Source organism: Talaromyces marneffei, chromosome 5, assembly GCF_009556855.1.
Source record: "Talaromyces marneffei chromosome 5, complete sequence".
Classification (NCBI taxonomy): domain Eukaryota; kingdom Fungi; phylum Ascomycota; class Eurotiomycetes; order Eurotiales; family Trichocomaceae; genus Talaromyces; species Talaromyces marneffei.
This window is the reverse complement of record NC_072352.1, coordinates 2,358,830-2,372,156: the sequence shown is the minus strand read 5'-3', so window position 1 is coordinate 2,372,156 and position 13,327 is coordinate 2,358,830. Positions and strand designations below refer to the sequence as shown.

The 13,327-nt window shown below is 47.0% G+C and overlaps 5 protein-coding genes across 5 annotated transcripts; 2 read left to right on the top strand and 3 right to left on the bottom strand.

The window, feature by feature from the left end:
* Positions 1–100: 100 nt before the first annotated feature.
* On the bottom strand, positions 101–1,147 carry EYB26_007189 (uncharacterized protein; the record flags this gene model as incomplete). Its single annotated transcript, XM_054266461.1, has 1 exon — positions 101–1,147. The coding sequence occupies one exon, from the start codon at positions 1,145–1,147 to the stop codon at positions 101–103; it is 1,047 nt and encodes a 348-aa protein (XP_054122436.1).
* Positions 1,148–1,641: 494 nt separating this feature from the next.
* EYB26_007188 (uncharacterized protein) lies at positions 1,642–2,723 on the bottom strand (the record flags this gene model as incomplete). Its single annotated transcript, XM_054266460.1, has 2 exons — positions 1,642–2,621; positions 2,675–2,723. The coding sequence occupies 2 exons, from the start codon at positions 2,721–2,723 to the stop codon at positions 1,642–1,644; spliced, it is 1,029 nt and encodes a 342-aa protein (XP_054122435.1).
* A 289-nt stretch (positions 2,724–3,012) lies between these two features.
* Positions 3,013–4,033, top strand: EYB26_007187 (uncharacterized protein; the record flags this gene model as incomplete). Its single annotated transcript, XM_054266459.1, has 3 exons — positions 3,013–3,523; positions 3,587–3,920; positions 3,976–4,033. The coding sequence occupies 3 exons, from the start codon at positions 3,013–3,015 to the stop codon at positions 4,031–4,033; spliced, it is 903 nt and encodes a 300-aa protein (XP_054122434.1).
* Positions 4,034–4,320: 287 nt separating this feature from the next.
* On the bottom strand, positions 4,321–5,674 carry EYB26_007186 (uncharacterized protein; the record flags this gene model as incomplete). The annotated part of the gene is made up of 3 exons (XM_054266458.1): positions 4,321–5,411; positions 5,474–5,539; positions 5,602–5,674. 3 exons carry the CDS (start codon positions 5,672–5,674, stop codon positions 4,321–4,323), a joined length of 1,230 nt encoding a protein of 409 aa, XP_054122433.1.
* A 733-nt stretch (positions 5,675–6,407) lies between these two features.
* Positions 6,408–9,938, top strand: EYB26_007185 (uncharacterized protein; the record flags this gene model as incomplete). Its single annotated transcript, XM_054266457.1, has 2 exons — positions 6,408–7,389; positions 7,573–9,938. 2 exons carry the CDS (start codon positions 6,408–6,410, stop codon positions 9,936–9,938), a joined length of 3,348 nt encoding a protein of 1,115 aa, XP_054122432.1.
* Positions 9,939–13,327: the final 3,389 nt, after the last annotated feature.

The following is a 13,327-nucleotide window of genomic DNA, read 5'->3' as shown; positions in this document are numbered from 1 at the left end:
TTATAGGAATTCATTGTCATCACATCATTTGCATACACTAGCACTGGTAGGTATCATCTGAATAGTCAGGCAATTGGAAAATAAAAACAAATAAAACACACTAAAATGGCAACTCCAAATCACCCACAATCTCAACCAACGCATCTTCATACCGCCGGCGCTCAGGGTTTGTGAAGTGTCGCATGTATTCATCTCGTAGACTAGATTTGGCGAGTTGATTCCGCGCGATGTTGATGTGGTCGAGAACGTCGACACCGCTATGCTCGATATGTCGATGTCGATCGGACAAGCCAAACGACGAAGCTTGGGGCGAAGATTGAGATGCCGCGACAGAAGACTTGGAAATAGGAGTAGGAGGAGGGCTCGACACAAGCGGCGCTGGGTCGTCGTCGTCGTCGTTCAGAACAGAAGTAATTCGCATAATGTCTTGCTTTCGTCTGCCTTGGTGTTGGATAGTAGAAGAGTCAGACCAGGCGTGTTCTTCTGTCATTGTCGAAGGTGAAGTGTCGGCGCTGTTGTACTTTCGTCTAATGACTAGCCCGTCATCAAAACTGTTGTCTTGCGCAGCACCCTTTCCTTCATCACCACCGGGGTCCTCCAAAGCTTCCAGGGCGCTCGCAATAGCCGCCATCGCACCTGGCTGACGATAGCACGCAAACTTGGATCGTGTACATTTCTGCCTCCTGACTGCCTTCTTGACCCTCTTCTCATTCTTCGATGAAGAAGCAGGCAAACGCGAAAGAGGTATCTTGCGATGTTGACTCATGGGTGTGGAAGTGTCTGGATTCTTGTTATCTGATTCTGACAAGGATAGATTTTGGAAAAGGTATTGAGTTGTGTCTTGGATGTGGTTATGGTGGCGTGGATAGGAGTCATGAAGGCCTTGGAGGAGAACCGATGAATCTTCTGTCGTGTTGGATGGGTGTGGTGAAGCAGAAGGAAAGGAAGAGGAGGAGAAAGAATCAGAAGAATCTTTACAAGTATGTGACTCGTTCGCGCTGGTTAGATAGGAATCGTCGCTTGTAAGGCCAACATCGTCATCAAGCACAAAGGGAGGCTGGGGTGCAGTCATTGCCTCTAGACGTTTGTTTGTCGAGTGGGCAACGGCCGTTTGCTGAGGTGAAGAGGTAGCGTTTGACTTGGTCATGTATGACTGTACGTTTTCGCCCTGGGGACGAATACTCTCGCTCACAAAACGGCTGTGTCTAGGACCGATCGAAGTGCGCTTGGAAGGCCGATAAGTAGTAAGGCCGAAAGTACTTCAAGTGATGGCTAGCAGTCATTATAAGTATGATACCAGAAGCAAGAAGCTGTATAATTGGGAGGATAAGCCCAGCTAAAATTACTCTCCCAGGTAACGTCCACTGTGATGATTTGACAATCTGGCCAGTCCCTGCCATACCTAACTCACATAATGACGAGGCGTTTATGACCGAGGACAAAGAATCACCTTCGAGGAGAGTACAATGGCTGTATCTATGATCAGCATTCTCGCGCACTAGTCCGGTAATTTCATAAATATATTTATTTCTATTGTACAGTCGGCCAAGATTGATAAGATATAAGAACAAAAGGAGAAAGGAAACGCCATAAACGGCGACATGCTCAAACAGATGCACAATTATAAGACACGGATATGAATTACCAGCTGTAGTACTGGTTCTGTTGCGACACAGGTCGATCCGGTAACTGTGTCCACAGCTGGGATTTACGCTGGCGTAGCGCCCTCGTCTCTCGGTCCTTCCACTCGCGAATTCTAGTCTTTTCCTCCTTGAGCACCACAGACAGACCAGTATATGGCAGACGTAAAAGGTTGATCTTTCCTCTAGCTCGGTGGTCGTATCCTGTGTCGAAAGGACCTCTGTTGACCCATGCCTCTGCAATATAAATCGATGTTGGGTCGGTTATAGTGTGTTTTTCGCCGTCTTTCAGAATGACGTCGATCGGTTGGATCTTGTTGCTGGACTCGTCTGCTTTCCCAAGCCCCATACCGTGACGGACAATAGCTGTGTTTTTGGCGAGCTTCAAATGTTCCAAAACATCCTTGGCGACTTTCTTCTTGCTAAATCGCATCTGCAAAATAGCCTCATCGATGTTTTTGCCTGCAATCTGTCGTGCCAGCGGCGTCAATTTCTTGACCGAAGTCTTGAACCAATGAGACTTGACGAGCGATTCACGCTCCGTCGCCATAATAATTTCCTGCTTTGTCAAACGACCCCGTTTCCGGATCTCTCGAATGATCATCTTTCGCTCCCATCGCTTGCGTGCTTCGGGTCTGGGATCAATTGACTTTTGCATATTACTCCACAATCGGTCTTGCAATTTGGCAGGAACGGTCTTGTCTGGGACCTCTTCTTCCTCGAATTCACCAGCAGCCTCATCAGCGAAAATCGAGTCTTGGCTCAAGGAACCTGACCGCTGCATTTGTGAAGAAGGTTGAGGTTTTAGTGTTGGTTTGTCTCCGGGCTGTGCTGGTCTGCTGAACATAAAGCCTCTCATCGAGTCGAAGAGAGAAGGTTTTTTCGTATTCTTGCTGTCCTTTTCATTCTTTTCCTGCTCGACCTCGGCGCGTAATGGGCGAGTGTAGCTAATTGTTCGGCGGGATGCTAATGTCGAGCGGGCTGCTAGCTGTCAATTCCTGTGCGTCAAGGTATAGGTTAATCAATGTACTTACAGCTCTGTATGAGCTGCCTGTAGGGCAGAGTGGCGCCCCTTGAGGCCATGATGGATTGTCTCAGTGCTGTCTGTTGTTATTAGTTGTCAGATGTCGTATCGGAGTTGAGCAAAAAATGTCAGCCGGGGAAGGATGGTCTGGTCTTGGCACGGAGAGCAAGACAAACAAAACAAACAGCGACGGCGGCCCGGCATTCGGCGCTTGCATTTTTTCCCGCGGCGAGCGCATACAACACTGGATCTATACGCATTTCCTTGTTGTCAATCTTTACTATTCCAACGTTATAGATCACCGCCATTCACTGTTATTCGCCTGCTTCAATACTCCTGCTCGCCAAAATGGCGCCCTCAAAGCAAATCACCGTCACACCTCGATATCTCCTTCCCCGGTTGACCTGGAATGGTACACCCCGCATCACCATCACAGCCATCCAAGGCGCGCCCATCTCAACTGTCCGTCCGCAGGCCAATAAAGCGGAAGAATATCATCTAAATAGTCGAAAATATCATACTCCATCGGCTCCGGCACGCAGGTCCTCCGTTTCATCTTCTTCCCGATTCTCATCCTTGACAACGTCATCATCCGCCCCTACCACGAATTCTACAAATAATGACAGTACGCCCATCCGGCATAATGGCGTTTATGTTGCCGCATTCAACCCTGCGCGGCGCGCATTTCATGCGTCGGCCATTAGGAGCCGTGACCACCATTTCGATACCCTCAAATTCGTCCAAAGACTGAAGATGGAAGGCTTCAGCGAAGAACAGGCGGTTGCCATGATGAAAGTGCTTAATGATGTGATTCAAGAGTCGATTCAAAACTTAACGAGGACTATGGTTTTGAAAGAAGGTATGACTTGGGCCAGAACAAATACAAACCGTCGAACAGTAGCTAACGTGACCTTGCGCATAGACTCCGAGCGAGCGACATATACACAAAAAGTAGACTTTGCAAAACTGCGATCCGAACTCTTGAACTCCGACTCAACAGAAGCACAATTAACACGCTCCTCGCATGAACGACTAGCAGCAGACCTGGCCAAAATGAACTCCCGGTTACGAGACGAAATCAGCCGTACACAAGCCTCCGTGCGATTAGATTTGAATCTGGAGAAGGGCCGCATTCGCGAAGAAGCCAATAGTCAGGAGATGCGAATCAAGGAGACCGAGACAAGAATTGAGCAGGAAGTAGCAGGATTGAGAGAGCGAGTGCAAGCTGTGAAACAGTCGACTTTGCAATGGCTAGTGTAAGTTTATCGATCATCCGATTCTTATCCCTTAGAGTGCTAACTTGTTTCTTAGTGGTGTTTGCACTGGTACCGCTGCCCTCATTATCGGTGCTTGGCGCTTGTTGATGTAAGAATCATTCGTTTGAATAGTTGAAAGGCTGAAGATTAGCACCACTCTTTTCTCCTGTGCTTTTTCATTTGTACGATACTCATAAACTGGAGGCGATACTACATAGACTTTACAACCAATGAAATATCTGATATCAGCGGCATTTCAGTCCGAGCACAGATCTATAATCTACTTGGAATTTAGAAGGTCAAAAGTAAAATCTCTATTTTATTTGATAAGACGATGCCTATCTCCCAATATGTTATACACAATTCAATGTTATCAACATCCCCGTAACGGTTTTATACATCACTTTTTCTGACCTCGCTTGCCACGCTTCCTTGTAGCAGCAGTAGCTGCAGAGCCCTTAGAGGACGTTGACTTGGTCACTTCGGTCTCAGCGAGAATGTCCACGTCGTTGGTGTCTACATCATCCGCGCCTTCAAGAGCATCGCTAGGCTCCTCCTCCTCGTCCTTTTTACGAAGCACTCTGCGATACAGCCAACACGGTAGACGGGCAACATACGTGTCCCGAAACGCTGGTCGCGGAATTTCATCAACATCTAACAAGAATTCCTGTTTCTCGCCATCCTCCGTTTCTTCTTCCAAGAACACATTTCCAGCCGAATCGACAACCAGAATCTTTCCATTTTCGGCATAGACACGCTTCTTGGGACCAGATACACTCGCCACATTCTCGCTAATAGGGGTAGCTGTGCCCGATCCTGAACCGCTTGGACTAGAATTCTTGTTTCCCTTCTTGCTCTCCTTGCGGTTTTCGCGCTCCATCATACGTTTCTGTCGGCGGTTCATTGCCATAGCCGCCGGCGATTCTTCTGCTTCAGCCTGAGGTGCTGCAGCCGGAGTCGCAGTTGCAGTGGCATCGAGACCGGGGATACCACCAAAGGCTCGCTCATCTCCCCAAGCAGCCTTCCTTGCATGACGAATATATCTGTCCATGAATTCGCGTTGTCTCCTGTACGAAAGCACAAGAGCAATGTAGTGACCAAAACCGCCAAAGACAACGAAAAGACCTAAAAGCACACTTCCAAGACCTGGTCGGAATCGAGAGTAATAGTATCCCGTGCCCTTCCATGTCGGGAAACCATGTTTCATGAAATGATCGTATCGTTCGCGTGAGGGTCCTCGAAGAATGTTGGCAACGGTGTTGAGTCGAGCGGAGCGTTCGGTGGCTTCCTTGACGGCGTTTGCGATTTGACGTTCCGAGGGACCTTTGGATACGTGAACGCCTGGCTTCTTGCCCTTTTTCTTGCCATCGCCTCGAGCGCTGTTGGCGATGAACGAGCGCTTCACCTTGTCGGGATGAAGTTGTTTGGACTTTTTGCGGTAGGCTTTGTTGATGTCATCTTGGTTCGCGTTTGGTGCGACTCCGAGGAAGTCTGGACAGTTGTTTCAACGTCAGTATACGAAATAAACTGAGATGCCAATTGGTGATTCCTACCATAAAATGTCACGTTGGGGCCCTCCTTGGCTATAAGTTCATCTCGAATTTGAAAGATCTCGTGGTCTAAGCAAAGCTTCCAGTCAGGATCATCTCCACAGAATTAAACACGTATGTAGGAAGCGTACCTTCTTTGGTCCAGGCCGCGACGAACACGAAAAGAATGGCCACAACCAAGAACTGAAAAGCTGAGTGCCGCATGGTGAATACTCAGATTTTCATCATACGAAATACACAACTACATAGGGACACATGTCCATCTCGTCGCATTAATTTTGGGTGAAACAATATACGCTTAACCATATCCGGCTAGATGGGTTATCCTAGTTCTGAGCCAATTAATTTCGTGGGACGGATCTTTTCATACTTGATTTTGTAAATTCAATCCTATATAGCTTTGTACTTGAACAAAGAATGCAAGACTACTACCATATCAATCTGATCTGCGCATCTCCATCGTCCTCAGAGCACCACAACTCGCTCTGTTGCACTCAAGCACCTCCAGCAGAAGCTTCCATAAAGAGCTTCTCGCGCTTCATAGTAGGACGCAGCCAAGTTACCAAGGCACCTTTTATTTAAAAAGAAGCAAATATCTTCGGGCGTAATGATGTTTCGAATATAGATGAAGACAGGATCGGTTAATACAATTGCGAAACTCCCTTCCGCCTTATACTTACTTTATCAAAAATAATTTATGGCCGCCGCGGGGATGTTAATCTGGGCGCCAGCCCGACACCTCTCAACGGGGTACGTACTGCAGTGCAATACAGCCCCGCGAGCTAGTCCGAGCCTCACAGCCTTGCACCTTTCATCCATCCAGTTTGGAGATGCGCGCAGCTTCTTTGAAATGCTGTAAATGTCAGAAATCTATCCAGCCATCTGTGGATGAAGTGCTGCTACAGTAACTGCATTATCTTGACTAGGAAAATACTCGATGGCGGACGAACAACCATCGGAAATGTTAGAATTGCCGCCAGAAAGCTACACGGTCGGCTGGATTTGTGCAATACCGTGTGAATTGACCGCGGCACGGGAATTACTCGACGCATGCCATGAGCAGCTGGAAAGCCAGGCCAAGCACGACGAAAATAACTACATATTAGGGCGCATGGGGAAGCACAATGTGGCCATTGCCTGCCTCCCGGAGTATGGGACCAACCGCGCGGCTATTGCTGCTAAATCGATGCAATCCACATTTCCGAATTTGAGATTTGGCGTGCTGGTTGGCGTTGGAGGTGGTGTGCCGAGTGCGCAGAATGACATTCGACTTGGTGATATCGCTGTGTCCCTACCATCTGGACAGGACGGGGGCGTAATACAGTATGACCTGGGTAGAAGGGAAGTTGACGGCTTCCATCGCCGAGGTACTCTCAACAAGCCTCCTACGTTGCTACGGACGGCTATCACTAACTTGCGAGCCATACGCAAGTTGCCGCAAGAGATTTCAAACCTGGTCAACGAAGTATTTGGCGGGGATGAAGATTCGGAAGAGGAGTGGACATATCCCAGCAACTCGAAGGACATCTTATTCAAGCCCGCTCACAAACATGTTAATAAGAATCCTGATTGCGATGCTTGTGTCAGAGATCCGACTGGAATAGTGACCTGGGACCCTCGCCGTGGCACCAATCCCAGAATCCACTATGGCAACATTGGTTCGGGGAACGCAGTGATAAAGGATGCCCTAGAGCGGGACTTCCTGGCCGGAAGAGACAGCATTCTCTGCTTTGAGATGGAAGCTGCCGGCTTGATGGATGACTTTCCCTGTGTGGTCATCCGGGGGATCTGTGATTACGCTGATTCGCATAAGAACAAGAAATGGCAGCCATACGCAGCCGCTATCGCTGCTGCATATGCGAAGAAACTCCTGTCTGTGATTTCCCCTCAAGCGGTTGATAACCTAAGTCCCATTGGAAGTAAGTAAATCTTTCATCCAACAACCCGTTCAGCACCATTTCTTTTTTCTTTTTAAGAGAAGGAGAGGCGTGAAAGAATGAAATACAGCAAGAGAGAGATCTCTGTGTGATCCCTATGGGCAAATGAAAAGACGATCCTACTTTATGCACCCTAGAGATTAGACTAACCTCTCTCATTGGAAGCTCAAATTGTCAGTGAACTGAAAGGTATGAATGAACGCCTGGAAAAAGCATTCAATCAACAGGAGAGTCATCATCGTGAACAAATCACGAGAGCTATGACTGAAGATCAACGCCGCTGTTTACAAGCATTCAAGACGTCAACATATGAGCAATATAAAAATATCAACCCCAATCGAGTCGAAGGAACATGCGAGTGGGTCCTGAAGAGTTCGGAGTACCTGCGGTGGCGGGAGAACGGCGGTCATGATCTCTTATGGATCTCAGCCGATCCGGGATGTGGTAAATCGGTCCTGGCCAAGTCTCTCATTGATGAGGTCTTTCAGGCTTCTATGCCGACGGTGTCGATTTGTTATTTCTTTTTCAAGGATAATGAGGAACAGAACAGTCTGGCCACTGCATTGTGTGCTCTCTTGCATCAACTGTTTTCATTGCAACCAGATTTGTTGCGACATGCATTGCCATCCTGGGAAAGGAATCTCGAGAAAATCCAGCAGGAAGTGGAAGATTTATGGCGCATTTTCATCGCCGCCACGTCTGATCCGGCATCGGTGAACACAATCTGTGTCTTTGACGCTCTAGATGAGTGTCGGAGGTCGGACCAGAAACAGCTCATTGGAAAGCTTCAACAGTATTATACCAAGCATCAACCATCTCCATCGAGAAACTGGCTCAAGTTCCTGGTGACTAGTCGACCGTATGATGAGATTGAAGAAGATTTTCAGCCCGTCATTGAATTGTTCCCCCAAATTCACCTGCGAGGCGAGGAAGAAAATGATCAAATCCGTGATGAAATTACTCATGTTGTAAAGATCCGAGTGTCCGAACTCGGCAAACAGTTAAAACTGACAGCAGAGGTCAAGGCACGTTTAGAGAAAGCGCTGCTGGAAATGGAGCACCGCACATATTTATGGCTGTATTTGGCGATCGATGACATCCGTACCATGTATAAAGAGAGTCTCCGGCCAGATCAAGAGTCGGTTCCCTTGATTCCTAAATCAGTGAATGAAGCATACGGAAGGATTCTAGACCGCGTGACTGAGAGACAAGAAGCAATGGTAAAAACAATATTACACATCATCGTGGGCGCACGGCGGCCATTGACCGTTATAGAAATGGCTATGGCCTTGGGAGTGGCTATTACAGCGCGTGCGCGAAGAGCGGAGGAGGCAGGCCTAGATCCAGAAGGACTAAGTGAAACGATCCGGCGACTGTGCGGGCTCTTTGTTTTTATCAAGGATTCCCGAATCTATCTTATTCACCAAACCGCCAGGGAATTTCTGATCAACCAAGTTCCTGGATCTCCTAGCTACAAATGGTATCTTCAACCCAGCGATACGGAAATCCAGCTCACGCAAATTTGCATCAAGTACCTATTGATGGATGATCTAGTCAGCAATAGGCGCGAAGCAAAACAGAGCTTCCTAGGATACTGTGCCCAGAACTGGCCTGATCACTTCCGACTCATTTCCTCACCGACGCCTGAACTGGTAACGTCTGTCATTCAATTATACGATCATACCACTAAACCAATGGATTTGTGGTTTCCTATCTTCTGGGAAACAGCAATGCCGTATCGTAAAAGGCCTCAGATGAACGCGCTTCACGTATCCGCATTTAATGGGCACGATGTTGTGATAAGCAAACTGAGCACGGATGGCAAAAGTGTAATAAATGAGCGAGATAGTACCGGGGCGAATGCGCTTCAATGGGCATCTCTTCGTGGACATTTTAAGAGTGTGCAGAGATTGCTAGAGAAAGGAGCCGAAGTCAATGCTCAAGGCGGAAGGTATGGCAATGCTCTCCAGGCTGCTTCTTTTGAAGGACATATTGAGATCGTGCAGATATTGCTAGAGAGAGGAGCTGAAGTCAATGCTCAAGGTGGAGAATATGGCAATGCTCTCCAGGCTGCTTCTTTAGAAGGACATGTTGAGATTGTGCAGAGATTACCAGAGAAAGGAGCCGAAGTCAATGCTCAAGGTGGAAGGTATGGCAATGCTCTCCAGGCTGCTTCTTCAGGAGGACATATTGAGATTGTGCAGAAATTACTAGAGAAAGGAGCCGAAGTCAATGCTCAAGGTGGAGACTATGGCAATGCTCTCCTGGTTGCTTCTTACAGAGGACATGTTGAGGTTGTGCAGAGATTACTAGAGAGAGGAGCCGAAGTCAATGCTCAAGGTGGATTCTATGGTAATGCTCTCCAGGCTGCTTCTTCAGGAGGACATATTGAGATAGTGCAGAGATTGCTAGAGAAAGGAGCTGAAGTCAATGCTCAAGGTGGAGACTATGGCAATGCTCTCCTGGCTGCTTCTTCAGGAGGACATGTTGATGTTGTCCAAGTACTGCAGAAGTATGTGTCAACAAACTAAAAAAGCACAGCCAATGAATGGTGGCCACTGTCGGTCCGCCTCTTCAGCAGGATAGATGATCCGGTGCAACCAAGGCGAGGACGCATTAGGAACTGAGCCAATATCAACGATATCAAATATCATAGCAACGCTCTGAAATACTGTAACAGATCAAGGATAAACAGAAGGAAGGATATATAAGGACGTTCATTTCATCATGTACAGTAACAGTATCTAGCCTTGTACTTACATTACTGTGTTGAATTAACTGTGGCACTGGAAGGATGTTTCGCAACATTTCGATGTTGGAAATCCATGGTGTACGAGACGCGTATGAACATATAGATATTACTGTAGTTCAGTCAAGGATACCATGTTAACTATACCGCTATCTGGCATAGCCCAAACCTTGATTACTTTGGCAACGGGGCTGAATTAATGGACGAAAAGTTCTGATATGGAAGCCAGTTTCGAGAAGGGCTGTATAAGTATTATTTCAGGTCCACAGTAATTTGCTTCTCGAACTTGATAGGAGGCAGCTCCTCTAGTCGCAGCGAAAACCCAGAGATAAAAGATTTGCGCCAATAATAGAATAGCTGTTGTTTTCAACGCAGTCCAGAAGCTCCTTCTCTCAAGAAAGATGGATTGAAGCATTATGGAATCTTACGAGGAAGCATTACCGGTGCTAAGCACAAGATTATGGTATATCGTCTATTTATATGCTGTTATATCAATGCAAAATCCACAAAGTGCCCAGCATTTCATTCTAACATGTTAGTTAAAAGGGCCCCACAGAGAAACTAACTCAAAGGAAGCTGAAAACTTGTTTACAATCAGGGGGGTCGGTCTCCATCGCTGTATGTATTCGCTGACACATCATAGCACGCTTGTAGTCGCTGAAACCAAACCAATAGTGCGTAACTTGTATTTAGCTATATTTATAGCATGCCAGGGTCAAGGCGAATTAAATAAGTTGATAAGGCACAGTCTTGATATGAACATATATGAATTGCGCCGCAGTACGCTGCATAGGGACTAACATGTCTATTACCCCTCTCACGTTCTGAGTATCTACACCAGGAGTAATTCTTTTACTTCCTATACAACCTTATCTCACTCTCCGTTTAGTATTTATTGATGCATTGAATAATCGAATAAGTGCCAAGTCAATATCAGAAGTTATGCTCTGGCAAAGGAACCTTTACAAATTTTTACTTGTATCCTTTGCTGCTACAAGTGCCGCAACCATGTCGGTCTCGAAATACACCGAACCAATACCCACTGGCGCAATCATTATGGAAACTTGGGAGCAGGTGAAGGGCTTATCTATCGCAAATCCACTATCAGGGCTTATGGGGGACATCGGCGAAGCTCACTATCTTCAGGATCATGAGGGGGTCCATATTAGGCGTCGCATCCGATGAGCTGTGTCTGGAAATAGACGTTAGAATATCTAGTGTTATGAGAGCAATAGAAGCTCGGACCGAAATGGGGGAGGAGGATGGCACCAGGTTGGCACTAAGAGAGATATCCTCACTCAAGACATATTTTGACGAGATAGAGGAGACCAACGGCGATGGTGAATTGGTTAAATAGAAGTTTTGACTTGAAGGTTCAATTAGCAAACTTTGTTGCTACGCGCCGGGCAGGAGAGGGAAGTAGAAGTATATCGGTTTTCTTAAAAGGCAGAGGCTCCTTCAGCTTCAGTTTCCGCTTCAGCTTTGACGATGGAGGGCCGGACGCCATTATTCGATTCCCAAAACCGGGACACACGGCTACGCTTATAGGGACGAAAAGGTTGCAAACGAGGTCTAGATCATGGAAGAGTTAGTTCACTTATGACTCCCGCCTTGGTGGTTGCTGTTGTCCGGGCCAGAAGTGTGGCTTGAACGCTGCGCTACGGACGAATTCTTGGCTCTCTATGAGCCCAGATTAGCCCAGTTCCTGCGAGCGTTGGAACAAGTGGAAAAGGAAACGGCACTAGAGTGCGAACAATCCAGTGGGCCAGCTCTTTCTACTCGGATGCGCTACTCATGGGCGACTGGGCGCTTCTAGTTCAATTATGAAGCAAGAAAGAGCTTCGACGTAGACATTATTATCTATTGGGCGGCACTGCGAGACGGCAGTGTGGATGCTGAGTTGCTTGATGACAAGACACGTGCAGAGATGGAGTTGTTTGTGCAGACAAAGATGGAGCAACTGAAGGCTTATAAAGGGGAATGTGCTACTCGTTTTTCTTCTGAGAGGTAGCAATGCATACTACTAAAGACACAAGATTTAAGTATAGACGTACGGAGGCATCTGATTGGTACGTCGGATTGCCATAACATTATTAAGTTAGATATTGACTAACTTAACTAGTTACTTAGTCCTTAGTATAGAGATTTATCAGAAACCTCTCTATTAAATTAATACGCACAGCTTTATACACAATTATCTAAGGTAATCTATACTAGATAACTAATTTCTTCTTAGATGGACATATATAGTATAATACAGTACACATCCCACTCAATTTTCAATACTGTCATGCAGCTATACTATTTGTATAGATACATTTTCTGTACGTACCAGTTGACACATGACAGCAAGGGTTCATACTGTGGAGACAACAGTCACAGCAAAGTGCAGACTAACTCGTGTTTTGGTTTCATAAGCGTGGTTGAAATAGTTAACTGGGTTAGCTAGTTATTAGCGATCGAAACTCTTCTCATGTCAGAGACAAAGACAAATCGTCCGCACTCTGTAATTATTGGAGGGTTCCTTCCGATATGACACGTCAGCTCGCCCTAGCTAAGTCAGAACACATCAATGCAGACAACAGCGCGATGATGGTGATGATGCAGACTGAAGACTGGCGGTGGACCTCAATCTGCCAGGACTGTGATTGCTTGATAATCATGGGCCTAATGAATGCCCGCCTTCTTGTTGAATGCAGACGCAGTATGCGGGGTTGGGTGCATCGAATCCGGCCAAGCGAAAAGCTAAAAGCAGCCAAAGGGAGAGGGAATTTCCCTCGAAGTCTCGTATTTAAATGAAAGTCTCTTCCCACTAAACTTCCTTCTCTGTTTGCTCCAGGTCTGAGTGACATTCAGTACAGTTATTGTACGGGATTGAGGAGATTCTTCATCTGCAATCAATCGGCCGCTGATTAAGCCAGTCGTCGATCACGCTAGTCCCCTTCGGGCTGGCCTCCCATAGGGGGAATTTGGCGGGAGCGGATTGGCTCGCCGTGGCCCCTTGGCCGAAGCTCAACCCATCGCGATTTCCTCCAGGCTTCACTTTTTCTCTGTCTTAAAACTTTCTTCCTTCCTCATCGCATCCATCTTCATTACCCTCGCAGTCGATCTGTTGCTCCTGCTACTCAGCGGTTTCTTCATCCCGGCCTCTGGTCCTCTACCTACTTCTCA